Source organism: Portunus trituberculatus, chromosome 15, assembly GCF_017591435.1.
Source record: "Portunus trituberculatus isolate SZX2019 chromosome 15, ASM1759143v1, whole genome shotgun sequence".
Classification (NCBI taxonomy): domain Eukaryota; kingdom Metazoa; phylum Arthropoda; class Malacostraca; order Decapoda; family Portunidae; genus Portunus; species Portunus trituberculatus.
Genome location: NC_059269.1, coordinates 19770741 through 19798628, shown reverse-complemented (window position 1 = coordinate 19798628; position 27888 = coordinate 19770741). Strand labels below are relative to the sequence as shown.

The window sequence follows — 27888 nt, the reverse complement described above, 5'->3', positions numbered from 1 at the left end:
CCTAACCTGCGGCACGAAACTGGCTATTCTTGCAGTGGAAGACGCAAAGTGACTCGCTGCACGGAGGAATTTGACCCTGCCTCGCACCAGCTATGCCTTAACACGTGGTGCTATCCAGGAGGGAAAGACGCATTGCCTCGCTGCACCTACCATACAGGATTTGGACTCGCCCGGAGCACTCTCGGTGCCATCTAGGGAGGAAGAAACAATTTCCTCATCTAATTCAACCTAACCAATACATGTTGGCAATCAATCTTGTGATGTTATTTGTTCCATCTTTGAATGTACCGAACTGAACCTAACCAATACATGTTGCCGATCACTCTTGTAATGTTACTTTTCCTTCCATCTATGAATGTACCCGCGTAAGTGTAATGTTATTGTTCCTTCCTTGTTATGCGATGTATAACTTAATAAATCATGATTGATAATGATGCTTTCAATGATTCATTTCTTTAATTTATTTTTTGGAGTACTGAAATGCAATTTTTTTTTTTTTTTTACACGAAAGGCACCTAACCTAAATATGAAGTAACCTTTTTTTTTAGTCATGCAGTATCACTCCAGCTTTTCAAATAAAAACAAAATCCCTTCCATTGAAACTGAAAAAATCCTTCTCCATTGAAGCTAGTTTTTTTTTCCATGAATTCACAAAAACCTGAGGAATGCCTACTCAATCAGCACAATTATGATGAGCAAGCACTAAAACGCCAAAAAACTGGTTGTTGCTAACTGCAACAGCAGCGAAAAATGGAAAACATGCTGAAAATCCATCCAAAAATGGCAAAAATGCTGGAAAATCCATCCAAAAATGGCAAAAATGCTGGAAAATCCATCCAAAACTGCCCCCAAAAACTGTGCTAAGTCATAAATACTCCGAAGAGTCTCCGGAGAAAGAGCAGATGTATATTTTGGTTAAAAGTACAATAAAGAGTCTCCCTTCCTTCACCTTTATTAAATCAACACATTTTTATACAAAGCTGGAAAAAAAATACAAAACACCAACATTTTCAACTTAACAATTTTCAAGTCAATTTTCAAAAAAGTCTACCAAAATTTTCAACTTAGAAAAATTTTAAGAAAAATTTTACACAATTTTTTTTTCAATAAAAAAAAGTCTACCAAAATTTCAACTTAGTTACTAACATTAACATTCTCAAAAATGAATATACACAACATATTTTCCCTAAATGAAAGACATTGAAATAAGGAATGACTGTCACACTTGCTCACAAAGCTGCCCACACACACACACACACACACACAAATTTCAACTTAGTAACTAACATTAACATTCTCAAAAATGAATATACACAACATATTTTCCCTAAATGAAAGACATTGAAATAAGGAATGACTGTCACACTTGCTCACAAAGCTGCCCACACACACACACACACACACACATTTCAACTTAGTAACTAACATTAACATTCTCAAAAATGAATATACACAACATATTTTCCCTAAATGAAAGACATTGAAATAAGGAATGACTGCCACACTTGCTCACAAAGCTGCCCACACACACACACACACACACACACACAAATTTCAACTAGTTACTAACATTAACATTCTCAAAAATGAATATACACAACATATTTTCCCTAAATGAAAGACATTGAAATAAGGAATGACTGCCACACTTGCTCACAAAGCTGCCCACACACACACACACACACACACAAATTTCAACTAGTTACTAACATTAACATTCTCAAAAATGAATATACACAACATATTTTCCCTAAATGAAAGACATTGAAATAAGGAATGACTGCCACACTTGCTCACAAAGCTGCCCACACACACACACACACACACACACACAAATTTCAACTAGTTACTAACATTAACATTCTCAAAATGAATATACACAACATATTTTCCTAAATGAAAGACATTGAAATAAGGAATGACTGCCACACTTGCTCACAAAGCTGCCCACACACACACACACACACACACAAATTTCAACTAGTTACTAACATTAACATTCTCAAAATGAATATACACAACATATTTTCCTAAATGAAAGACATTGAAATAAGGAATGACTGCCACACTTGCTCACAAAGCTGCCCACACACACACACACACACACAAATTTCAACTAGTTACTAACATTAACATTCTCAAAAATGAATATACACAACATATTTTCCCTAAATGAAAGACATTGAAATAAGGAATGACTGCCACACTTGCTCACAAAGCTGCCCACACACACACACACACACACACACAAATTTCAACTAGTTACTAACATTAACATTCTCAAAATGAATATACACAACATATTTTCCTAAATGAAAGACATTGAAATAAGGAATGACTGCCACACTTGCTCACAAAGCTGCCCACACACACACACACACACACACAAATTTCAACTAGTTACTAACATTAACATTCTCAAAAATGAATATACACAACATATTTTCCCTAAATGAAAGACATTGAAATAAGGAATGACTGCCACACTTGCTCACAAAGCTGCCCACACACACACACACACACACACAAATTTCAACTAGTTACTAACATTAACATTCTCAAAATGAATATACACAACATATTTTCCCTAAATGAAAGACATTGAAATAAGGAATGACTGCCACACTTGCTCACAAAGCTGCCCACACACACACACAACCTTGCAGTGTTGACTGAAATTTCATGTGTAGGAAGTAGCAATGGCCAATGGTTCATGTCTGTACAATGTGGACTGTTTAGACTGACACAACTAGATCATGCTGATAAATAAACACCTTTAAACAAATCTTCATAATGCAAGATCTCTTTTAAGTAACTTTTTACACATTACAAATCTCACAAACTGTTACTCCTTGTAGCTAAATATACACTAACATAAAATAAAGTGATTTGATGCACAAAGGTCAACACAATGTCACAATCTATCAATATAAGTGATGACATATAATCCTTCGGTTAAACCTGTCTGCACTACTTTCCACAAAACAAGAAAGCCTGAATCAATGATGCTGTGAAAGCTGAAGCATCCTCCATCCTTGCCCGTCTCTGTCTTGCATCCCCCATCCTTGTCACTCTCAGTCTTGCACTCTGCACACACGTTTATGCAAGCAGTGCGCAGTGTGCCGCTGGACCTTCAAAAGCCTGCAACAAAAGAAAGGAGTCAACAAAACCATGTTTAGCGATCATTTATTTTCATGTCATCTTATCAGTCTGAAATTATCAAAACTGCTCACTTGTCATCACATTTGTGGTGTACAAAGGCATATAAAAAAAACCCACCCAAGCAAAGCCACACTATTTTTTTTTATGCTGCATTAGAGAGTTGGACAGAATAGTGGTGAAGGAGTGAGAGTACTGGTTAACTCTTGTATTAAAGAGGAGGACAGAATAGGGATGAGAGGAAGAAGAAAGCCTTGTGCAGCGATGGTGGGGGAGGAGAGAGGAGGGAGGCATGCAGTTAGTAAGATCAGTAGAGCAGTTAGCATGAAAATAACAATAAGAGATGCAACATTCCGGAGGTGAGAAAGAGGCTGAAGACAGTCAGTCAGAGGAGGAAAGTTGATGAGACGAAAAGCTTTTGATTCAACCCTGTCTAGTAAAATTGTGTGAGTAGAATCCCTCTCCCCCCAAACATGCGAAGAGTATTCCATACAAGGACGGATAAGGCCCTTGTACAGAGTTAGCAGTTGGAGGGGTGAGAAAAACTGGCGACAATGTCAAAATAACTACTAGTTGACAACAAATGCCTCAAAAACTCAATTCCTCCATCTATCAACTTAATACAACCTTCCAGACAACTATCCCCTCTCCTTCAACGACACAAATAGACAGACACCAATAGATAATAAGTCAATAGAAAAATAGACAGATTTTCCCAGGATCTCATACACTCTCCCAGCCTTCCACACTCTCCCCCAGCCTCCCACACTCTCACACTCTTCCAGCCTCCCACACACTCTCCCAGCCTCTCACACACTCTCCCAGCCTCTCACACACTCTTCCAGCCTCTCACACACTCTCCCAGCCTCTCACACTCTCCCAGCCTCCCACACACTCTCCCAGCCTCTCACACACTCTCCCAGCCTCTCACACACTCTCCCAGCCTCCCACACACTCTCCCAGCCTCTCACACACTCTTCCAGCCTTCCACACATTCTCCCAGCCTCCACACACTCTCCCAGCCTCTCACACACTCTCCCAGCCTCTCACACACTCTTCCAGCCTCTCACACTCTCCCAGCCTCCCACACTCTCCCAGCCTCTCACACACTCTCCCAGCCTCTCACACACTCTCCCAGCCTCTCACACACTCTCCCAGCCTCCACACACTCTCCCAGCCTCCCACACACTCTCCCACTCTCCCAGCCTCCCACACTCTCTCCTCACACACTCTCTCTCCCAGCCTCCACACACTCTCCCAGCCTCCACACACTCTCCCAGCCTCCCACACACTCTCCCAGCCTCCCACACACTCTCCCAGCCTCCCACACTCTCTCCCAGCCTCCCACACACACTCTCCCAGCCTCCCACACACTCTCCCAGCCTCCCACACACTCTCCCAGCCTCTCACACACTCTCCCACCTCTCTCCCAGCCTCCACACTCTCTCCCAGCCCATGATTCAAGTAACAATGTTCCATAAAGTTTAGTCTACCTATTCGTATTTTCAAATTCAATTTTTTTAACGGTAACAAAATATAAAACAAAAATCTTTATACAACCAGGAATCTGTGTTTTCTTTATTTGGCTGCAAAGCGAAAATTTTTGGTGTTCAGAAAATATGCATATAGCATAGTTTGGCTGTGCTTTCCATCTCGACATTATGATGTATTTGTGACCCGTTAATTTGACACAAACATCTTTCGTTGGAACGCTTCATGTAAATAAACCACCCGGTGAGGATATTATATTTTGATTATTAGTTAAAGTATTTATCCCACCTAAAAGTGTAATGTATTCCAGTCTGGGAGCCTTTTTTCTTATGGCGATTTTTAAAATGAATCACGTACGTAAATAGTGATCCACAGGGGCGCCTCATCCCTGCCTTCCCCCGACGTCAGTCCACCAATGTTTGCCTGCACTGCTCTTGTGTTTCCAGACCCAGAGAGTGAAGCAAAGCCAGAATCAATCACCACAATATATAAATAGCCATTATTGTGGTAAATAAGGCGATGGATGATTGTACATATCCCCGTTCAGACCGCCCAGCGCCCACCATGACCCGGACCCATACCCCGCCACACCAACCCCCGCCCCTCCCCGCGTCAACTCTTCAACATTTCTTTCAGTTCTCAGTGTTTCCTGCTGCTGCCCGACTCAAATGTATAAACTGTAGTGATAGGAGGAGGAAAAAGAGGAATGGAATTGTGTGAGGGAGAAATAGTAGTAGTAGTAGTAGTAGTAGCAGTAGCAGTAGTAGCAGCAGCAGCAGCAGCAGCAGCAGCAGCAGCAGCAGTGTTATCATTATTATGAGAGTTAATGTGTGTGTGTGTGTGTGTGTGTGTGTGTGCTGTCTCTCTCTCTCTCTCTCTCTCTCTCTCTCTCTCTCTCTCTCTCTCTCTCCAGTAATATTGATAGTTTAATACCGATCATTTGTCGATACGAATATGTTGAATAAGGTTATTATTTCAAATCTTGCAATGGCACATAAATCAATTCTTTAAACTGCTGTATTCACTTGCTATTTCATAATACAGGAATTGGCGTGTGAGCAAGTTTGTGTTATTTCCCTACTATCTTTGGTCGAGCCCTACCTCATATTACCCTACTATGCCATTGTAAAGGGGGATATCAAACCAGTGAGTAAACCAGCTGCGCATCCCCGAAGAGAACCAGAGAGCAAGTTGTGGATGTAAACACACAGTTCGCGCCAAAAGGGACGAGAGAGGGAAAAGGAACCACGTACTGTAAGTTGATAATTTCTACCAAAACTACGTTATAATTCGTTTCATTGATTATATACTGCCATGTGGGTTGTCTTCGACTTTCGTAGGTTTGTTAAGGACGTTGTTTGTAGTTGTATTAAGTGTACTGTGGGGAACAGAGGCGACAATGGCTTCACTTGTCACTTTGTATGTAGCGAGACTTATTCAAATTTTGAGTTATACTAACATGCAACGTTTTCAAATCAGACATTCTAATTGTGTGTGTGTGTGTGTGTGTAACTCGGCCATTAAAACTACGTGCCTTTGCATACTTTATTTTAATAATTACCCTTCTCGCATTTGATCATTAATATTAAGGTAAATCTTAAAGATTCCAGCGACCGATGCATTTCTATTGTCGCCTCTTCCCAGGTCAAGTAAACTTGGGAACAGTAGGAATGTAGGGATATAGGGTTGGTGGAGGCCAATTTTTGCCAAACTTAACAATATAAAGTCTAAGGTTAAGACGTTATACTCTGAAAGCTGCGGCTTCTTCAGGTGCCAAAGGCCTGGTCCTGAGATTATTATTTTATTTTACCTAAGTAGAACTGCATTTTCTTTCCAAACATATTCATGCTATCTATGATGTATTAGTCAAGTATTCATTGCTGTTTATTCTTTTTTGTCAGAGTTACTGAATGAAGCAAATCCACTGATGCTGCTTTGTGGTCATGGCGTGTGTTGATTCTCTGTCGCAAAATAACTTATTTGACGACAAAACATCATCTGAGAGCATGATAACACTGCAGCATCCAGAGCAAGACACAGAACATGGCAAGACTGAAGATGCCACTCTCTCTGATCCAGAGGAAGCTGCCAGCAAAACCAATATCAGTGAGAGCAGAATGAATGGCATGGATGAGGAAAGCATGGATGACTCTACTCAAAATTTGTCCTTTCGAAGAAGCAAACTGGTTATACTGTCTGATGATGAGGATGATGCTTCACCAAGAGCAACTGTTACCAGTGATACAGTGGAGAATGAGGGCAGCTTTAGTCAGAGGAAGATGAGAATTATTGGATCAGACTCTGAAACTGAGGATGACAGTTTCTTATTCAGAAAGAAGCCAGGTGAAGGAAAATCGTCGGTTACTAGTAATGTGGTTGAGGATGAGGACAGCATTGGTCAGAAAATGAGAGTTGTTGGATCAGACTCTGAGAATGAGGATGACAGTTTCTTGTTTAAAACGAAGCCTGATCCAGGAAAACCAAAGGTAATGTTGCTGACTTTTAGTAATGATTTTTCTACATATTTCTATCTTTACTTATTCAAATCTAGATTCAGAGGATGGATGCAGAAGTGAAATAGGAAAGTGTTTAAGAATGAAGTAAGAAATAATTGTTTAGTATAGCCTCCTGTTTAATCAACATTTTAAAAGATATACATTAATATAAATACCCATACCTACACTATATGACAAGTAATGTATTTTGTACCTTGGCATAGTAATGATCCAATCAACTATGATGGTTGCCTTATTCTTATGACATACAATACCTTTTCTTAATGTTCTCCAAAGGTCAGCTACAATCCTGACATCTTTGACACTGAGCTCTCTGATGAGGACAGGCCACCAGTGAGTGATGGACGAAGTCATTCCCCATCAGGTCTTCAAGAGAGTGAGAAAGCACTTCCTCCTAAGACAAAAAAGAAGGTACTTTGTACTGTATAGTAGGTAATGTACACTTAATCTGAGACTGTTTGCATTCAGGTTGTAATTGCATGTACATGGAGGGATGTTTGATGGTAAGTTTTAGGGCTAAGAATGAAATTTTGTTGTGAACTGAAAACTTGAAATTAAACAAAATTGTGTCATATATCCTGAAAACACTCTCAGGCTTTTTTGAGTTACCTAGGCAACCTGAAAACAGAATCAGATCTTAAGGCATCAAATGCCATATATCCTGAAGTTAAATGTATGTGCATGTTGAGGAGGTTGGGAAAGCTTCAAGGACGAAAACTAAATTGTTTTGTGGATTCACAAGGCTTGTTTTATAAAAGTTACACTACTTATAATACAAAATGACTAGGCATGTGAATTGTGTGCAGTAGAGATGCTGCTGAATATTAGAGGATGTTAGAGGATATCGGTGTCATGTATAGATGTTTGCAGGTGAACAAAGCCAAACAAGCTGAACAGGAGCTGAAGGAGATCCGTAGTGAGAGTCAGCGTATGGTGAGGGAGAGCCGGATCTCTCTTCCCTACCACAGACCCAAGCAAAGAACCTTGGCTGAATTTCTGGCCAGGTATGGCATATGAGCCTGTGCTTTCTTTGTAATACAGATACAAACACAGATTGAGAAAAGATTGTAACTTGAATATTAGTATAATTTTGACATAAGTTACACAAATCTTAGCTACTGTTTTTAATTTTTTGTCTTCATCCACAGGAGAAAGCACACTATGCCTCCCAAAATTCAGAATCAGAGTCTGAAAATGACAATGCGTAATATGGAAATCCTCAAGTGAGTATATTTTTGTGATTTCTTTGTGCTGAAACTTAAAAAAAAAAAAGTCTTATACTTTTGTCTCACAGGTCAAATTATTTTATCCTCATTAAATTTATTGAAGAATCATTCTCACTAGTAAGAATTTGTACTAATCTATTGTTAATTAAATTATTTATATTGTTTTTAAAAGAAATTTCTACCACCAGCATTACTAACTCTTACAAAACTTAACGATCATTAAAAAGCTTATTCGTGGCTGTAATTTGATGACAATATTTTCTTTAATCATGTGCCACATTGGACAATTGTCTTATTGATAATTGGGAATATATACCATTTTGCTGAATTATCTCATGATTGCAGATCGTTGGAAGAACAGAAGAAGCAAGTTGAGGAATTCTATAAGTCAGATTCAGACTCTGAGGATCATGACGATCTTGACTGGACTCCAGAAAACCCAGAAGAGAAAATTGTGCCAACAGAAGCAGAGAAGAAGCCAGATTCAGAGGAACCAGTCACTGATGGTATATTTCCAGACCTTAATGCACTGTCCAATGAGTCATCTACACAGGATACAGAATCACTGGAAAGCTGTCTCAAGCCTTTGAAAAATGACACTGTTGTATCTTCAGAAGATGAAGGATTAGGTGCTTCCGAGAAAAACACATCGAGAGAGCACTCCAGTTCCTCAGATGCATCACAGTCTGGAGACAATGAAGGCTTACATGATACTGAAAACAGTTCCCCTCTAATGGACTGTGAAGACATGAACTTGAAAAATGTAGGCAATGACACCAGTGCTGATGGTGAAGGCTTGGGTAATGGAGAAGAGACTGTTTTAAAAAAGCCACTGTGTGTTATGAAAGGAGATGTGAGCAACAACAGTGAAAAGGCACAATTTGCTACTCCTAACACTGAGGAAACACAACTTGCAACTCCTGCCAGTGATAAAGCACAATTTGCTACTTCTAACAGTGAGGAAACACAATTTCCAACTCCTAACACTGAGAAAACACAACTTGCAACTCCTAACATAGAGAAAACACAACTTGCAAGTCCTGCCAGTGATAAAGCACAACTTGCAACTCCTAATGTAGAGAAAGCACAACTTGCAACTCCTAACTTAGAGAAAACAGAACTTACAACGCCTGCCACTGATAAAACACAACTTGCAACTCCTAACATTGAGAAAACACAACTTACAACTCCTGCCAGTGATAAAGCACAATTTGTAACTCCTACCAATGGTAACGCACAACTTACGACTCCAAATAGTAACACAACAAAATTTGCAACACCCAAATTGAGATTACTAGCATCAAAGTTACCAGAAGAGGAGCTGAAAAAAATTATGTCAGTTACTCCAAAACTTGGCTCAGGGAAGAAGAATGATGTTATTGATTTAGATGAACGTTCTACTCCATCACAGGACCCTGGAATGAATGATTTCATAAATCGCTTTTTAAGACATGCAGATGCCACGCCACAACCAACAGAGAAACAACGTGTAAATCTCAAGTAAGTGATGATTATTTTTCTTCCAATTTAATAAAGCTATTCTTCTCAGATAATGAATGTATGAAATGTTTTTTTCTTCTTTTAGCTACTCTACTTTTAAGACATACCTCTTAACCATAGAAAATAACTGCAGCAGACATTCCTTTCCACATAAAATATATTTGCTTCCAAGTTTCTCTAAATATTCATCTACATTTCCAAAATTATGGTTATCTCCACCACCTTGTGTCTTATTTTTGCTTTTATGATACCTAGCTTGAGTTTGATACATTATTGAACTTACTGGTCATCTCTACAATGGTCCTCCAAATCAGCCAATAATTCTGAATTTATGATAAATACTATTCTACTGGGCATTATGTGTTGTTTTGATATATCTTCTTTGATCTGCAGCATTGTTAGTAAAGAGGAGGATAGCTCTGGAGGAGAACGTCTTGTGTCTTCAACCTTGTCAGTGACTCTCGATGCTAAGGAAGAACAGGTTCGTACCAAATATTATTTCATTTGTCATATTTCGTAATTGATTTTCGTAATTTTTTACATTTTTGTAATTCACAACATGCAAACTTAAGGTGTCCAGAACTTCCATTGCTCAATTTAACTCTCTGACTGCTGTTTGGCACACCTTGCCTTAATTACAACTCACTGTTTTTGTTCTATAGCTATCTCTAAACATGATATAGACTGGGGAGAGGTTTTATTCCCTCTTTTAATTTCTGTATGTGCTTGCAAAGGTCTTGTATAATGCCTGTAGTGGTGTACATAGTTGGTTATTGCAATGAAAGGGTTAAGTGATGTTTAATTTTTTTTTTTTGTAGCTGGCAAAAGAAGTTGTGCCTGGTTCTCGCTTCATATCCTTTAAAGCTGCTCTCCAGGCCAAGATAAGGGAGAAGCGGGAAATCCAGAGACAGAAGAGAGTCCAGGAGAAGCATTTTATGGAGACAGAAGAGATACCGGAAGGTGAGAATACCATACTTTGCAATTTTACAGTAATTTTGTCCAGAAAAGTCAATTGTTTAGGAAGCTGGAGATTCTTGACAAATAGTGACTAAGTGAAAAATTTTACAATGTCTGTGTCTGCTTACATCATCCTGAATCTTTCAATGAATCTCATCTGGAAAGGTGTTATATAAGAAAAAATTTGTCTATCTCTTGCTAGAAATGATGTAAGTAACATATCATCACACTGCTTTCTTTCTAAATCCCTTTAAAAGTCTGGTGTAGATATGGAATTAAGGAGATTTTGGTTGATGTACGATGAAGATTAAGAAGTCATTAAAATAGGTGAATAATAGCTGTCTAGAGTAGCAAACAAGATGAAAGATGACAGCAATAAAGACTGTTAAGAGTCATGGAGTGGTGTTTGGTTTAGTGCAGCATGTTGAAAGGTACAAGGTACAGTAAGGGTGTAGTGGTGTAATGTGTATTCAGAGAAATTTTAGCTAATTCGAAGTGACCGTTGTAATCTTAGAAGGAATAATTTTGCAATAATATTTTCATAAACTGCTACTGTTGTCAGATAATGAATGTAATTTGATTCCAGATTATCAAAATGATGAGCTACCAAATGAAGAGGCAGAACTAACAGATCAGAGTGAAACCGATTATGAAACTGAATCTGAGCCAGAGGAGAATGATATACCCATTGTTGACAAGAAGAGAGAGAAGAGTGCCTATGTGGATGATGAAGCAGAGGAGGAGGATGAGGAGGAGGGGGATTTAGAACCTGAGGCCAATGACTTTGATGATGCAACAAGGTCAGTCTGTTTATATATTAAGAAATTGATCATGTCGTGTCATCAAGCATTATCCTTTTCATTTTCCTTGTGTATCTTAAAGGGATGTTTTGATATATAAGAGGTTTTCTTATAATAATGAAAAGTAGCATGTTATAACACCGACATGGTTGCCAAAAATATCTCTTACTGATCATTTCTCTATATAGATACATTAATGGACAGTGTATTACCTTATTCACCGTCAACTTTTCTGTCTCTAATCAAATAAGAAGACCACACATTTCAGTGTAAAGGATATTGGCTTACCATTGTACAAGGTCAGAGTGGGAGTAGAATGTAGTGTTGGGAGATCAAGTGTTTCCTTTGTGACTGCCTCTCTCCACCACGACTCTGTAAACATGTAAATTTTTGGATTACAATTGAATACCTTTTTATATGTGACTATTCAAGTAATTAATCACTGAGCTATATTATGATTACTTCCCAGCCTGCATTTTTGCTACAATAGCCCTATAATGTTTTTACTCTTAGATTTTAAAATTTGATAGCCAATATGCATTGCAGCCTAGTCTCTGATGGTGATGTTGCGAATGATGCATCAGAAACCATTGCTGAACGAAGGAGAATTATCAAAGTTGCGGATGATGACAGTGAGGATGAAGACGTCGGAAACCTAACATTGAATTGGGATGCAACTCAGGAATTAGAATCTGACTCTCATCCTATGTCTCGCTCAAACACAGATGACCTGTCCTCGTTGGTCTGCAAGAGAGGTAAAGTTATTAGACAAGTTTTGAATACTTTATGGAGTATCATAAAGATTATTCATATGTCAAGTTGTGGTGATAACCTCAGAAGTTGATGTTGCAGAAGTGTTCGAGAGCTGGTTAAAGGTGCTTTTATTCTGTTACCAGCATTGTACTTTGAAGAAGTTTTATTTCATGGTAGTACATTTCAGTCTTCTTTTGTGAGAGGCTCCCACAGCTAATATGTCTACTATTTTTAGTATATTTTTGTGACTTTGCAGGAGAGACTTTGGATAAGGACACCAGCACTACATCGTTTGACTCAAGCTTTGAGCTGTATGGGTCAGTCATTGCCGGCCACCAGCCAGGAGGAGGCATGAAATCCAATGTTGAGAATGGACTTCCTTTATCTCTCACAAAGAACAAGTCAAACAGTTTCACTAGCACTTTGAGCTGCAGCTCCAAGGTAATGGAAATATCCATTTTCTGATTGCTTGATTCTCTTATTGGGTGTTACATAAGAATGAATGTTGAATTGGTATGTTGACTGCTACTTGCACTTCATTACATTGCAAATACAAATCAGGCTGTTGAGAGATCTTTTTGCCTTTTTGTATTCCTTTTAGTCCCTGGTTTCCTTTTCAGAAACAGCAAGAGCTTACATTGCCAGCAGAAGACTCGGTTGACATTTTTAATAATGAGGCCATCTGTACTTCTCCAGCCGGTGTTGATCTTAACTTCTCTTCTTTGGAATGTACAGAGCCACATGAATCTAATCAGGAAAATGACTCATTTTCAAAACTCAATCTGGACTTAAGCAGAATAGATGGCTCACAAGATAAAGATGAACTGATTGGCCTATGCACTGGTCAATTTTCTGGTAAGTGGAAGTGGTGCATTGCCATTTTATGCATTTAGAATTTCAATGAAAAACGATCTTTTTTACATGCAGTAAGCTCATTTGAAGTGTTTTAATGAATAATATCTTTTCACACAGATCAGGCAGTGGCAGAACCACTGTGTGAAGACATCAGCCCTACTCAGGAGATGAGTGAACTGTTGGGTTTGTGTTCAGGTGGGTTTTCTGGTCCAAAAGAAGGACAAAATGGCCAGCTGAAAAATACCCAAGGTGCCCCCAAGACACTACCTGTTTCTCAGGATGACCCTGATGATGATGAACTTCTTGGACTTTGCACAGCTAAATTTACAACGTATGTATAGCATTTTATTTGAATTTTATATATTATCTTTTATGGTGCAGATGCTAATGTGTGGTACATTCAATAATGCATTCCATATTCTTAGTAGGATAATTTTCCGATAGAAAAGAAAAATAATATTCCCTTGTCCTTAAGACTTTCTTATATTGCAGTTAATGTATTGTTACTAGTCCTTTTTTCAAACAGTGTAGATATTCATTATGGTGGGCACAAGTCCAACCAGTTGAAACAAGGGATTGGGGATGTATCTTTAGTGTGAAAAGCAGAATTTGAGAAGAATTTGACAAAATTCCTCCTGGAAAATAATGATACAAAATGTGTGTTGTTCTTTAAAAAGAGATGATTTTGTGTCGGAGGACTCACAACAGCATGAAAGGTGTTTTATGTAACTGATTCATCTCCTTTAATCTGAAGTGTACAATATCTGATTCAAGAAGTTTGAATATTTTTATCAGTGAACTGATTACATTCATGTCTTAAACAATAAGGTCTATGGACAGCCAGGCAGACCCATCTCAAGAAGAAACTGAAACCAAGAAAGATGAAAATGAAGGTCATGTGTCTCCCAAAATGATTATATATTCTTCAGGAGACGAGGACTCAGTAGACATTAAAAGTAGAACTGTGAGAAAAAAGAAGAGAAAGAGAGTCATAGAATTTTCAGGTATGTAACATTAAAGTGTATCCAGAATTTGTCATCATCTACCTCGAATAGTATTTTATTGCAATGTTAATTCTTATTTCTGGGGAAATCTTACAGTGGAAAAATAGTGCTAAAGAAGTGAGATCCTTAGTGTAGCTTGTCCTCAGCTGGCTTTCCACATGTAGTCAGGATTGCTGTAAACATTACTAAGGACTTGATGTTCAATTTAATTTTTAACCCATGAAAATAATGTTCAGATGGAGATTGCTTGAAATTAAGATTTTGGTTAACAGATGATGAAGATGCACAAGGACCATTAACATTTGATGATGAAGAAAATGAAATGCCAACAACAGTGTTCACTGGTTTCAAAAACAGTAGTAAAGGGTAAGTTTTTTTCAATTTTTTTTTTTTTTTGCACTTTGGCAACTGATTAGTGTTATCACTCTTAGTTGGTGTTCAGTTGTTCTATTATTACAGTTCTTTTCATCATATACTATTAAAGACTGGTAACTTTATTCTTTTCATGCCAATTCTGTTAGTCCTTCAAATGCAAGATGTAAGTAACTGATCCTGTTGTCCATTCAATCCTTTTTCAATCATCTTATTAAATAATAATGGGATACTTTCATTCACTACAAAATTAACTAATTTATAATTTTTCTAACTAGTTCTTATATGTACGATTTATTACAGTACTGTACTTATAAAATTTTACATTGCAGAGGTATAAGAGCAGAATTCTTGGAAAATGAAGCCGAGTTGTCTGGCTCTGAAGCAAACTCTGATGATGAAGCAGAGGAAAGTGAAGATGATTTTGAAGAGATGGAAGGTGATAGGGAGCACTTTGACAGCAACGAACTGCGAGATCAGGTGAGCAACAGTTAATTAATGGTTGAGTAATTAATTACAATCTTAATATGTCTTTTTGATCAGATATTTCATGTTACTGTAATGTATAGACATGCTAATGAGCTGCACATAGAATAAAATTTACTGCTATTCCTATGAGGGAATTGATGCAAAGGACTTATTAGTCACTATTTTCCTTTAGGTTGGGAAGGCACATTTAAGGAGCCTCCTGGATTCAGACAAGCGTGAAGTGCGGCTGCTGCAGGAAATGTACCTGGAAGATGGAGAACTGCATGGCGAAGGTCGCAGCAGACAATTCAGGTGAGCTTATTTCTCTTTTTATAATGCATACATTTTTCTCTCCCCCTTCCTCATTATATATCCTTTACCACTTAGACTTCTATCAGGTGCCCTCAACCTACATTTCTCAAAATAAAATCAATGTTGCCTGACCAAGACCTTATTCAGTCAGACACCATCTCATCTATCCCATGTGCTCTAACTTTCTCAAGAGCTTCTAATGGGATACCTTGTCAAACACTTTACTTTAGGATGTCACAACTGTCTTCATTATCTTCTGTCTCCAACATTAGTGTTAAAAATCAACAAGATTGTAAGGGAAGACAACCTTGTAATTACTGTCTGCAATATTTTTACATACAATTGAATTTCACCTGACAGGTTTATAATCAGACATTTAATACCCTTTTTTTCAACTACTGGTACTACATATGTCTGCCTCCACATCACTGGTATCTTTCCTGAGTCTAATGATTTCCTAAAGAAAGAAACTATTTCACTGATAACCTCTTTGCATTCCTTAAGTATTTTAGGATAAGTTTCATTTGGTCCTGGGGACCTGAATTTTTTCAACCTGTTTATCTGCTGTTCTGCCACCTCTTTGTTTATGGAAATAATCAGCTATCAGCTTCTCATTCTTTTCAGCTCTTGAAATCTGTTCACTATCTGGCATTTCCTGCATTTTTCCTGGTTGAAAACTGTTATAAGATACTTCAGAATTTTATTTCTTCCCAGAAATAATTGACCGTCTTCATTGCAGGTGGAAAAATCTTGATAAAAGGATAGAAAATGATGAAATAAAAACATTGTCAGATGAAGAAGGAAGTGATGATAATATGGAAGATAGTGAATGGAGGAAGCAGAAAATTGAGAGAGAAAAATTTTTGCTGGAGCAGAAAGCCAAGGTTTGAAAATAGACAATATTAATTAAAATTGTTAATTGTTTAAAGTAAAGAAAGACAGTAAGCTGTGCATACATATTGTTGCAGAAATGGAGTAGAAATGTAGCTTAATATAAATTGAATTTTTTTTCAGAAAATGACATATTCAAAGCTCCTATATATTTGGCAGTTAATTCCAATCCATAATTGCATTTGAGGAACCTCATTAGTGTGTGTGTATGTTGTTGCACCCACATGCACACACACATTAGAAATAAGATGCTGACCACTGACCAGCAACTCAGATGTAATGCAATTTGTGGAGGGCTTATTGTAAGTTACTAACTCTTGTTTTACTCATCAGATGGCAGATGGGGAAGCAGATCTTTACGATGTTGGAAGTTGGTCAAGTAGCATGCACAGTTCAAAAGGAGATCTGGGAAAGAGGAATTCTCTTACCTCTTTTCCTTCACTCAAGGTAAGTATCACAGAGAGAACTTTTACCTTAAGCTGTGTACACCATGTGCATTACTGCAGTAAAAATATATTTAATTGTATATTCTACTTTCTGAAGTGCCTCTCTATAACTCTATAAATAAATTCAGTAATGATGCTGTTCCTTGTGGTTATGCCTCTGTATTGTGCTAGCCAATGGGATTATTATTTGTAACGTAGTTGTGTTTATCTCATAGCACAAAGTTGTCACTTATTTTTATAATGACATTATCATTAAAATTATATATGAAAGCTGATATAACACACACTAAAACTAGATCATTATTGACCATGTTTATCCCTATTCCAGAGAAAGAGAGGGTCCTTCCTGAACCGAGACACAACAACCTTGGCTCGCATTGCAGAGTTCACCAAAGATGGAAGGGATATTGTGGGAGGTGCCAAGCAGGGAGGCAATTTTGTCTTCCAGCAACTTGGTGTTGATGAGTCAAAGGAAAAGGAGGAAGATGAAGAAAATGTTAGTGTCACCCAAAAGAGGAGAAACAGCTTACCACCTAAGGTCAAGAAAGCAAAAATAGATAAGTTTTTGTGGAATATAGAGAACAGTCAGTCGTCATCAAGCGTTTTTGAATTTTTATAACGATTGAATAGTTAAAGGTGAGAAGTGTGTATATTGAGATTTAACTTAACCATTTAAAAACAGTTTGCAATATAGTACAATATCTATTTATTTGTATATAAGAAAATTTATGAAGGAATTACTTCAACATATTCTGCATTGTCTAAGATAGTAGTTTATTTGTTCAGTAATCTAGAATGGAATCCACTTACACAAATATTCAGTGAGATAATACAATAGATGGAAGAGCAAAATCTTTACTAAGTTTCATGACTTCTAAACTTTTTGATGTTTTAATCAAGGAGTAACAGTATATTTATAAAACTCACTGAAACAGGACTCACATTTTAGATTGCAAGATAATATTTTTATTGTTTTATGAGCTGCTGCATCAGTGATGTAAAAAAGGAATGTTTCATTATGGTAAAATTATAATGCAATACACTGTAATGCAGTATTTTATAATTTTTGTAAGTCATGAATAAAGTAATTTTTTAAACAAGTCTCAATGTATCATTAAGAAACATACTACCTTGAAAATGACCTTAACAGTGAATAAAATACATGAGTAATGAAACTCCATAATGTAAACCTTTATATCAACTGGTCTACAATGCTCTGTACATCCCTGGCTGGGCAGAAACTAGATGTGACTGGGATCTTTCACGGATTTTAGTTTGCTTCTCAAATCCCACCAGTTCATCACACACACACACACACACACACACACACACTAAACTAATACTACTGTTACTACAACTATAAGTATAATTAGTACTATTACAACGACACTACTACTACTACCACTACTACTACTAATCTTATATGATGAAGGCTGGGAGGAAGCTCTCTCTCTCTCTACGTTATGGAGGAAATTAGTCTGGATTAGGGGGTATAATGTTAGTTTCATTTGCAGTATATAATAATTCCTGATAAAGCCAAGGATTCTGGTATTACTTGCTCGATTTATGATTATGACATACGCATAAAAAGAAAAAAAAAGAAAAAAAAGAAAAGGAAAGACCGTAATTGAACCTCGAGCTTTTGGTTAATTATATGTATAAGGAGAATAACCAAGCCCTAAATTACAAGAGAGAATGATGGACTGAGGGAGGGGAGAAAGTGAGCGGCTCTTCTGGGGTGTTGATACTAGCAGTGGCGGTGGTGGTCATGGTAAGGAGTGGTAGGAGAGAGGAGGGAGAGAGAGGACTAGTCGTTTGGTTCAGTGCTCGCTTCCCGTTCATAAATATATTTTTTTATTCTTCCTTCCTATCTAACATTAAAAGAAGATAGGCTAAGGGGTATAAATCCTATTCAGAGAGAGAGAGAGAGAGAGAGAGAGAGAGAGAGGGGTGTGCTCCATACTCGCGTGTTTAATTTAAGTTTGGGACGCGTGTGCTGCCGAGTGGTTTCACGTTACCTGTGTGCTACTCATTAAGTTCTGGCGTTGCGTGACTTGGCGTTGATAAGGTTAAGCCCCGCGGCAAGCCTCTCGTGCAGGAACCACAACAAACACTATTCGCTGGAGCCTAGGCACGGGTTAAGTCTTCCGTGCTATTCATTGGTTATTGTTGTAGAAATGATGGCAATTAGATACTTCGGTGATTAATTTGTTAGTTACATAATGACGCAGGGACTAATGAACGGTATTATACGTAGCTTTGTAGGGATAATGACGTGTCTATGCCTAGTCTCGGTAGTTCCTTCGAGTCTCTGATCTTCTTGTTGATGTTAAGGAGGTTTATCTTCAAACGTCCTCCGTGTTCTCTTAATCAGTGTCAGATTACCTAATGTGGCTGAATATTTCGATTATACAATTAGAATCCCACATTTCTCAAAGTTCTAGCTCAAACGCATTCATGATCTAAATTATTTCAGTGGAGGTGTGTCAGATCTTCGCCTAAATCATTTCTCAAGGTTAACTTTTAATAGATCACAGAATGTGACAGAACATTTCAGTTATACAATCCCAACACTCTTATTTCAAAGTCAAATAATCTAAAAGTGTCTAAACTATTTCACAAGAAGGCACATCAAATCTCCATCTAGGAGAGGTTAGGTTACGTCTTAGGAATGTATAGTCTTTCCTTTTTTCTTCAGTTGTTTGATTGCCTAATATTTAGTTTCCTCACACAAAAGGAATAAATTGTAACATTCGAATAGCGGTAATTAATCTAGCTTTACCCAGCATAGCGATTCATAATTAAGAGATCTCAGAATGTTTGGCGTTATCGATTGCAAGAGTTTCTTTGCAAGGAGGATGGTACTTACACAACAACTAATTGGCAGTAGAGTCTGACGGGAAGATATCTTAAGGAAGGTCAACCCATGATTACCATTTACACTGAAATCTGAAGTGAACGTCTTCAATTTAAAATAAGAAAATTGCCAACATAGCGGAAGAACACAGCCTATGTCTGCTGCTGACGGAAACTTGGCTTGAGTGGTGGATCGCTTCTACCTCCATCTCCACCTCCACCTCCAACCTCCACTTCGATACAAATACCTCGAAACATACCTCAACTTTAGCCCCGTATTCTGAATCTCTCTCTCTCTCTCTCTCTCTCTCTCTCTCTCTCTCTAACGACTATTTTATTTTGAAAGGCCACATAAATGAGTCGGGTTCTCATGTTGATAATGTAGAAATCTTATTAATCTATCATCAAAATCACACACACACACACACACACACACACACACACACACACTGAAATTAAGTTTTGAAAGCCTCAATGACTAAAACTACGCACCCATATATAAACTCAGCACAGACAATCGTAGCCTCTCCCGTCTCCTAAAATCTTCACCCAAAGTAAGTATTTACTCATCATTATTCCCGAGTGTTTGCTTTTACTCTCTCGACACAAAATCGCTCTTTCAGACTTCAACTGTATAAAATAAAGGAGAAATGGTTAAGCAGAGAATTGGCGACGGCAAGTGCACACACACTACATATTATTTCAGGGCAGGGACAGGAAGGAGTAGATTCACTGCGGCAGGAGAGAAGCCTTATAAAGAACCACGTAGCTACACCCGGGTCAATGTAATGAGGCGCTGCAGCCACAGTAATAGGAGAGCGGAAGATAATACGCTGAAATACTAGAGATAGATTAGTTTGCTTGATCTAATGAGTGATGCATTTATAGCACCAGTATTGTTTTGTTATCACTCGCAGCATATAACAGCAGAGGGTTGCAAATTGAAATAGAAGAGACTAAATAAAAATAGCTTTTCTTTATAAAATGAGCCATTCATTCATGACTTCACGCCACAAGAAGAAGAAGAAGAAGAAGAAGAAGAGAGAGAGAGAGAGAGAGAGAGAGAGAGAGAGAGAGAGAGAGAGAGAGAGAGAGAGAGAGAAAATCTGCTATTCATATATATATATATATATATATATATATATATATATATATATATATATATATATATATATATATATATATAGATAGATAGATAGATAGATAGATAGATAGATAGATATATTCATAAAATCAGTGTTACCAAGACCCTATACGTATACCATCAGGTAAATGAATCAGAAATACCAGAGGCCAGTTATGTTTTCTTTATGAATTGTGATATATATTCATAACGTCAGTGATACCGAGAGTCTATACTATAATCACAGGCTCACCCAGGACACGAGAACACGGGTCAGGAGGTCAGGAAACGCGCGGCTCCTCGTGTGGGAATTCGTGGAGGAATCAACTTACATATTTAATAGATACTGCATACAGGTGTGTACGTTATGCATGTATTTATGTATATATGCATGCATGTACATGTAAACTCAGAATTTCCCGTCACTCCTTGACAGGTGGGAATGTAACGTGTCGCGTCCAAGATATTCCAAGGTCGTGGTGACATGCTTGCTTGCTTGCATTCTTGCCTGCCTGCCTACCTGCCTGCTTGCTTGCTTGTTGGAGTGCTCGATGCAGACCTCTTGAAACCTTCCAACCACTTCTCGCCACTACATTCCAAACCCACCATTCAGCACACCACCACCATACAACTTGTCCATTCACCACCCACCACCACACCATCACTATACCACCATACCAATACCAGTCCATTCATATCAACACACTCCAAATCCCTTACCATGGACTACACCACCACACCAAACTCAATAGTGCGTGTGTGTGTGTGATTCATGTTATGTTATTGCCTATAGCGCCTGTAGGCATACTTGAAGAGTATATGTGGGGAGCGCTGTTCACCTTCCGCCCATTAGTGGCGCAAGCAATTTCATTTATAGTGGTACCCATATTAGGGCCCATATCACCACCCAAACGCATCTTTGGTGTAACCACCTAGAATCTGGGTATCATGGTGACATGTTGGTAACTTTAAATCACTCGACAAATAGCATAGCTTCAAAGCGGTATGTGGTGGGATTCAAACCTACGGGTGAACGTCTGCCCGATCCCACGCTCACCACCTTATCCACTACGCCACCGCCTGTGTGTGTGTGTGTGTGTGTGTGTGTGTGTGTGTGTGTGTGTGTGTGTGTGTGTGTGTGTGTCAGATGCCTACATCACAATATAAAATATAATGAAACAAGAAATGAAGAAAACAAGGATATATGAAAGTTTGCCAATACGCTCTGTTCGCTTCTTATTTGTGAAGTTTTGCTTAAAATTTCTATTCCTGTCTGATTGACCAGGATATATCTATCTATCTATCTATCTATCTATCTATATATATATATATATATATATATATATATATATATATATATATATATATATATATATATATATATATATATATATATATATATATATACCTACTATTCCAATTTGGGCGATGAAAAATTAATTACCGAATATTCTTAAGAAGTGGTCGTCCTTTTTGAACAACTCGTTGATCTGTTAATTTAGCTAGCCACCTCCATCTCTATGTAACCATCCATCTACATCAAACTAACATCTACCTACTTATTTATATTGTCTACCGATTCACATGTCTGTCTATGTGACGATTCAAGTATCTATCTGTTTATTTCTCTATGCAATACAGACTGAAGATGTATACGGTGTGCTCTCAAAGAAACCAAGTGTTTAGTGATAAGCAATGAAAGAAAATAAAAAACAATCGAACCATCAATAAAACGAACGAAGCGGACGAGAGCAAGTTACACCACACACAGAAACTTGACAAGTGAGTGATCGATCGACAGACAGCCTGTTGGTAGCTCTGGGGCGGGACGATGACAGATCCAGAGCAAAAAGATGAGACTGAAGAGCCATGAATGATCGGGAAATTGGAGGAAGTCAACTGCAATACGAGAATGTAAACAGTGGGAGAGGTGACTGGATTAAGCTGCGAGAACCCGAACTGCACTGATGCAATATGAGCGTGTTGTAGGATGTCTCTGGATATCTGCAATCTGTCACTGCCAAGACGAACATCTGACGCCCTGCAGACTCAGCCATCTGTCTGTCTGTCTGTTTGTCTGTCTCTGTCTGTCTGTTTCTCTGCATCAAGGAGACACGCCACGAGCATATGAGTTTAATAAACAAGTTTGTTCATAATATTACTCCCATAAAGAAAAGAAAAAAACAACTTAATTTTTGAGTGTTTTGATGTTCTTCTTTCGAAACAGTTCAAGTCTTAGAAATAATGAAAAAAAGAAAAACAAGGTAAAAATGTACATAGTTTAAGCATTGAAAACATAACATGTAGAAGTGAAAACTGTTGATTGTTTTCATGCATGGACTTTAAAAATATTCAGGAAATTTTCAGAAAAGAGTCTTCAGTAACTTTTGGGGCAGCTGAAGAATGGTCTCCTCGTTGACAAAAACTCGTTCAGGAAGAGTGGAAACAACTAGATAGAAAACGAGAGAGAAATACATTGTTTAGACTTCACAGAGAGCCACAGGAATGCTAAGTGTCTATGCAAGTGTTAACCAATTGGCGAAGGCAGCGGAAAACATGAAGCCTCTCAACAATGAACTTTACGAACTCTTACTGATCAATTTATTCTGGAGCTTATCGAGGTTAGCATCTAGCACCATCCAAATACAAGGAGTGCATCTTTCCTCACCCTTAAATCAAAACCTGCAATCTTTAACCCCTTCAGTACCAGGACGCGTTTTCATATTCATTTTGCTTACTATTTGGCGATTTTATACAGCTTTAGTACCTTATGAGGGGGGATTAGAATAGTGAAGACTGTGGCCATTAATCTTATGACCACCAAAGACACTTCGTAATGCAAATAAAGTCGTCTAATGGTATTCAAAACTCATGGCAAAAAATGCGTTCCAGTACTGAAGAGATTAACGGGGAAAGGAAGGTTGAAGACTTGTCCTAGCCTCAAAGAATGAAATATATGGGTTATACACGTCTTCCAAGTAACAAGATCTCCTGTTAGTGAGCTGCTTACTTTCTGACTGATTTCTGGTATTTATACAAGAGTCTGAATCTTTACGTTCTCGAAGGCGATATAATTTTTCTCCTTTTTCTCTTTCTATTTCCATTCCTCATCTTTTTCCTCCTATTCTTTGTTCTTAGATTTTTTTTAGCTTTTATTTTTGTGACCGTCACTTTTTATTTTCCTCTTCTTCTTCCTGCTTTTTCTTTCCATTTCATCTTCTTTGTCCTTCATCTCTTTGTCACCGTTCTCCGCCTCCTCTTTCTCTTCCTCATATCATTCCTCCTCCTCCTTTTCCTTTCCTTCAGTTCTTCGTCTCCATACTCCTGCATAAAGCTATTTAGGAGCATTTCATCCTTCCTCAATATCAGTTATCTATATTTCATTAATTTACAATTGAAATTCTTTGCATTTCGTAATAAGCAAAGTGAAATCTTGTTTTAGTCGTAGTCATGTTTTGTACAGATATCATGTAATTAATTTAGAGAGAGAGAGAGAGAGAGAGAGAGAGAGAGAGAGAGAGAGAGAGAGAGAGAGAGAGAGAGAGAGAGAGAGAGAGAGAGAGAGAGAACGGATATCATAACTGCACGGAGCGAAATGTAATGTGAATAAAATGTAAATATTATAACGTAAGTCTGCCAAGAATTTAATAATCTGTAAATTATGATTGTAAACACACACACACACACACACACACACACACACACACACACACACACACACACACACACACACACACACACACACTATTTATCATACTTAAGTACTTAAAGAATGAAATGTAAGTTTAATCTCGATGCAATCCTCTCTTAATTTGCTTTCCACTTCTGTAATTACTGAAAAAAATCTGCAATCGTGTACAATTTCCTTATTAATATTGCACTCCATTATCACCTTTACCATGAGAGAGAGAGAGAGAGAGAGAGAGAGAGAGAGAGAGAGAGAGAGAGAGAGAGAGAGAGAGAGATTATACGGTATACCTTGTTTATACATTCATTTATCTATTCAATTTATCACTTTCTTTTAAAGGCTCCCGTTCGCATCCTCGCCACATCATCCGTTCTTAAGAGACATGCGTTCTAGTCTTCGTCAGGTTTCCACGGAGACTTCTTCCTTACAAAGTTCAATATCTAAGGTCTACTCTAACTGATCATTCTACTTTATTTCCACTGGTATGCGTTTACTACAACAACAACAACAACAACAACAACAACTACTACTACTACTACTACTACTACTACTACCACTGCTCGTACTTTCGGTATGTAAAAAAAAAAAAAAAAAAAAAGAGGATGCAATTTCAACATCTTTTTTTTTTTTTGTCTCCTTTACGCAATGTGCAATTCTGTATTTTTCTGCAGCGTCAAATTTGGCAGCTGTGTTATGCGTGGGGACGAAAAGTGACATTCTTTTTAATCACTCATGGGAGACTTTCCTTTATTCATGCGGAGGAGCATTTGTGCTTGAGCCTTGACCCCTTAATGTGAAACGCATCAGTCTCTCGTAAGGATAAAATGAGAGAGAGAGAGAGAGAGAGAGAGAGAGAGAGAGAGAGAGAGAGAGAGAGAGAGAGAGAGAGAGAGAGAGAGAGAGAGACAGACACACACACACACACACACACACACACACACACACACACACACACACGATGATTATTAACTCCTTCAGCACCATGACACGTTTTCATATTTGTTCTGCTTACTATTGTCACTCTACATAGCTTCAGAAACTTATGTGGGGAATTAAAAAAGTGAAGACTCTGGCCATTAATCTTCTGACCTCCATAAAACCTTCCTAATGTATAAAAAAAATGGTCTAATCGTACCCCAAACTCATGGTGAAGATGTGTCACGGTACTGAAGGGTTACGATTCTTATAGCTAGGTATTTTATTTCCTTGGTGATGCTTTACGATCACTACAATCATGGCAACACTTTAAAAGCCCTAATAACGTCAAAAACAATGAAAAAAGGCCAGAAAAATGATTAGTATCCCCCTGACAATTTACAAACCTTGTCTAACCACCACTAGAATCATAAATAAAAAAAAAAAAACACTCTTGAAAACCTCAATAATTACATCAATAACAATTTACAAAGAGCATGAAAATGATTAGTAAAAATAATTAATAAATTCTCCATACGTACTTTCTTTTCTTGTTAGTTCAGTCACCATTAGAATCACAGAAACGTTCTTGAAAACCTCAATAACATCTACTACAACCTGTTAGAGCTGATAGAGGGAGATAAGACGTCATAGGGACTGGGAACACAGCTTCGAACTTGGTGGTACTCTTCTCTATCCCTATTAAATCCAAGCTGACATTATTACTCCTTTTAATGCAAGTTCTCTTATATTATAGAAGTTTTAAGTACAGGCTCAGTAAGGATTTGCTTTAATTCCAGAAGTTGGGAATGTTTTGGAGGTGAAGGGAACGCTACCAGGTGATGGGAATGCTGTAGAGGTGATGGGAATGCTGTGTCAAGTGATGGGAATGCTGTAAAGAACATGGGAATGCTCTAAAGGTGATGGGAATGCTGCAGAGGTAATGGGAATGCTGCAGAGGTGATGAGAATGCTGTAGAGGTGATGGAAATGCTGTAGAGGTGATGGGAATGCTTTGCTGGGTGATGGGAACGTTGAAATGATGATAGGAATGCTGTAGAGGTGATGGGAATGCTGTGTAGATGATAGGAATACTGAAGTGGGTGATAGGAATGCTGTGGCGGGTGATGGGAATGCTTTGGCGGGTGATGGGAATGCTTTGATGGTGATGGGAACGTTGAACTGTGATAGGAATGCTGTAAAGGTGATTGGAAAGCTGTTAAAGTAAAAGGGATGCAGCGTGTGTGATGGGGACGCTATAAGGGTGATGGTAACGCAAGGAGTGTGATGGTAATGCTGTTGAAGGAATGTTTGAGGTTGTGATATAGGCAATGGAAACTTAAAAAAAGCTAATTTATTCAGGAATCAATGAAGGTCTTTGAAGAGTTATAATGTTGAAGTAACAATGCATGTGTCATATTCACTATCACTCCGTGGGCGGTTAACTTGTAATGGTAGTAGGTGCGTTGAAGAGAAAATTTAGAAAAGAAAGAGAGACGAATGGTTAAGTGAATATCAATTGTACAGATGGTGAAGGAGAATAGAATGAACAGGAATTCCACAGCTTCCTTATTTTCATTTGTAGAGGCCACACAAGCAAAGATAATTGTGTTGTAAGACTTCCTGGTGTGTTTTCAAGATAATTAGGTTGTAAAACTTCCTGGTGTGTTTGCAGTTCCCAGAGACCATTGCCCTTCACCATTAGATGTTATGATGAAGTTTGCAAACGCTTTAACTACTCAGCTGTGGAGCTACACGAGGAAGGGACGCGTACAGAGGGACAAGTCTTGGATTCACGGACATTAAGCGGAACGAACCTCTGGGAATGAAGCAGTAACTGAGCGAAGCAATCAAACTGGGCGTGACTTCTGTTGATTTTCCGAGTCTATCGTGATTGTGAGCGTCGCGGGCAGAGACAGACACACAGACAGACACATACACTGACTCCATCCACATTGTAAGCATTGCAAAACACAGACACACAGACACATACACATACAAAATCCCCAGCCCGTAACACACACACGCACGAAGTAAACTCTGAAATCGATGGAATTAGGAACCATAGCGTACTCGTAAAGGGACTCTCACATCACAAAGAGACTTGGCAAACCGGCCATCACAACAGGCAACACAGAAATCCCAGCCATTCTCGTGCTGGTGTCGCGTGCTGCCTCTCTGAGTACCAGTATGAGTAAGCACGGGAGATGTGGCGCAGTTGCCTCAAGCGACGGCCGTAAACAAAGAAAGGCACTGACAGTCTTGCCAGGCGGGACCAATAACCATAGACGTCGCTGGGCTCTGATAGTATTGCAGCTTCAGTACATCACAGTCTGGCCGCAGCGTCCCTGACAGTTACCGCCGGAGTGAACTCAATACATGCAAACAGTAGCCTTTGCCGCCACTCTTGATAACGGAGCCTTCGACACGCCAGGATTACAAAGCATGAGGAAACGCTGATATTTATTTAGGATTTACGCACTCCGCAGTTAATCTTAAGAGGTGTATTCGCTTAATTTTGGAAGTGTTCAAAATAGCAATAAGGAATGAAAAACAA

The 27888-nt window shown here is 38.3% G+C and overlaps 1 protein-coding gene and 2 long non-coding RNA genes across 10 annotated transcripts in view; 2 read left to right on the top strand and 1 right to left on the bottom strand.

Moving 5' to 3' along the window:
* Positions 1 to 431, top strand: part of LOC123504134 — a 15361-nt gene extending 14930 nt beyond the window's left edge. For all 7 annotated transcript variants that reach the window (XR_006674716.1, XR_006674714.1, XR_006674715.1 and 4 more), the window contains one exon: positions 1 to 431. This exon is cut by the window's left edge and continues 48 nt beyond it. This is a non-coding gene — a long non-coding RNA (uncharacterized LOC123504134).
* A 1882-nt stretch (positions 432 to 2313) lies between these two features.
* LOC123504096 overlaps positions 2314 to 27888 on the bottom strand; it is an 88963-nt gene continuing 63388 nt past the window's right edge. For both annotated transcript variants that reach the window (XR_006674701.1, XR_006674702.1), the window contains 3 exons: positions 11938 to 12021; positions 7421 to 7560; positions 2314 to 3141 (listed from right to left, as the gene is read on the bottom strand). This is a non-coding gene — a long non-coding RNA (uncharacterized LOC123504096). The remainder of the gene's footprint in view (positions 3142 to 7420; positions 7561 to 11937; positions 12022 to 27888) is intronic.
* Positions 5752 to 17851, top strand: LOC123504095 (claspin-like). The gene is made up of 20 exons (XM_045254384.1): positions 5752 to 5904; positions 6552 to 7136; positions 7443 to 7577; positions 8037 to 8170; positions 8315 to 8389; positions 8738 to 9892; positions 10286 to 10373; positions 10711 to 10852; positions 11436 to 11649; positions 12196 to 12404; positions 12659 to 12843; positions 13023 to 13257; positions 13375 to 13588; positions 14086 to 14261; positions 14534 to 14627; positions 14966 to 15113; positions 15295 to 15413; positions 16153 to 16297; positions 16638 to 16751; positions 17079 to 17851. The coding sequence occupies exons 2-20, from the start codon at positions 6594 to 6596 to the stop codon at positions 17367 to 17369; spliced, it is 4416 nt and encodes a 1471-aa protein (XP_045110319.1). The 5' UTR covers positions 5752 to 5904; positions 6552 to 6593; the 3' UTR covers positions 17370 to 17851.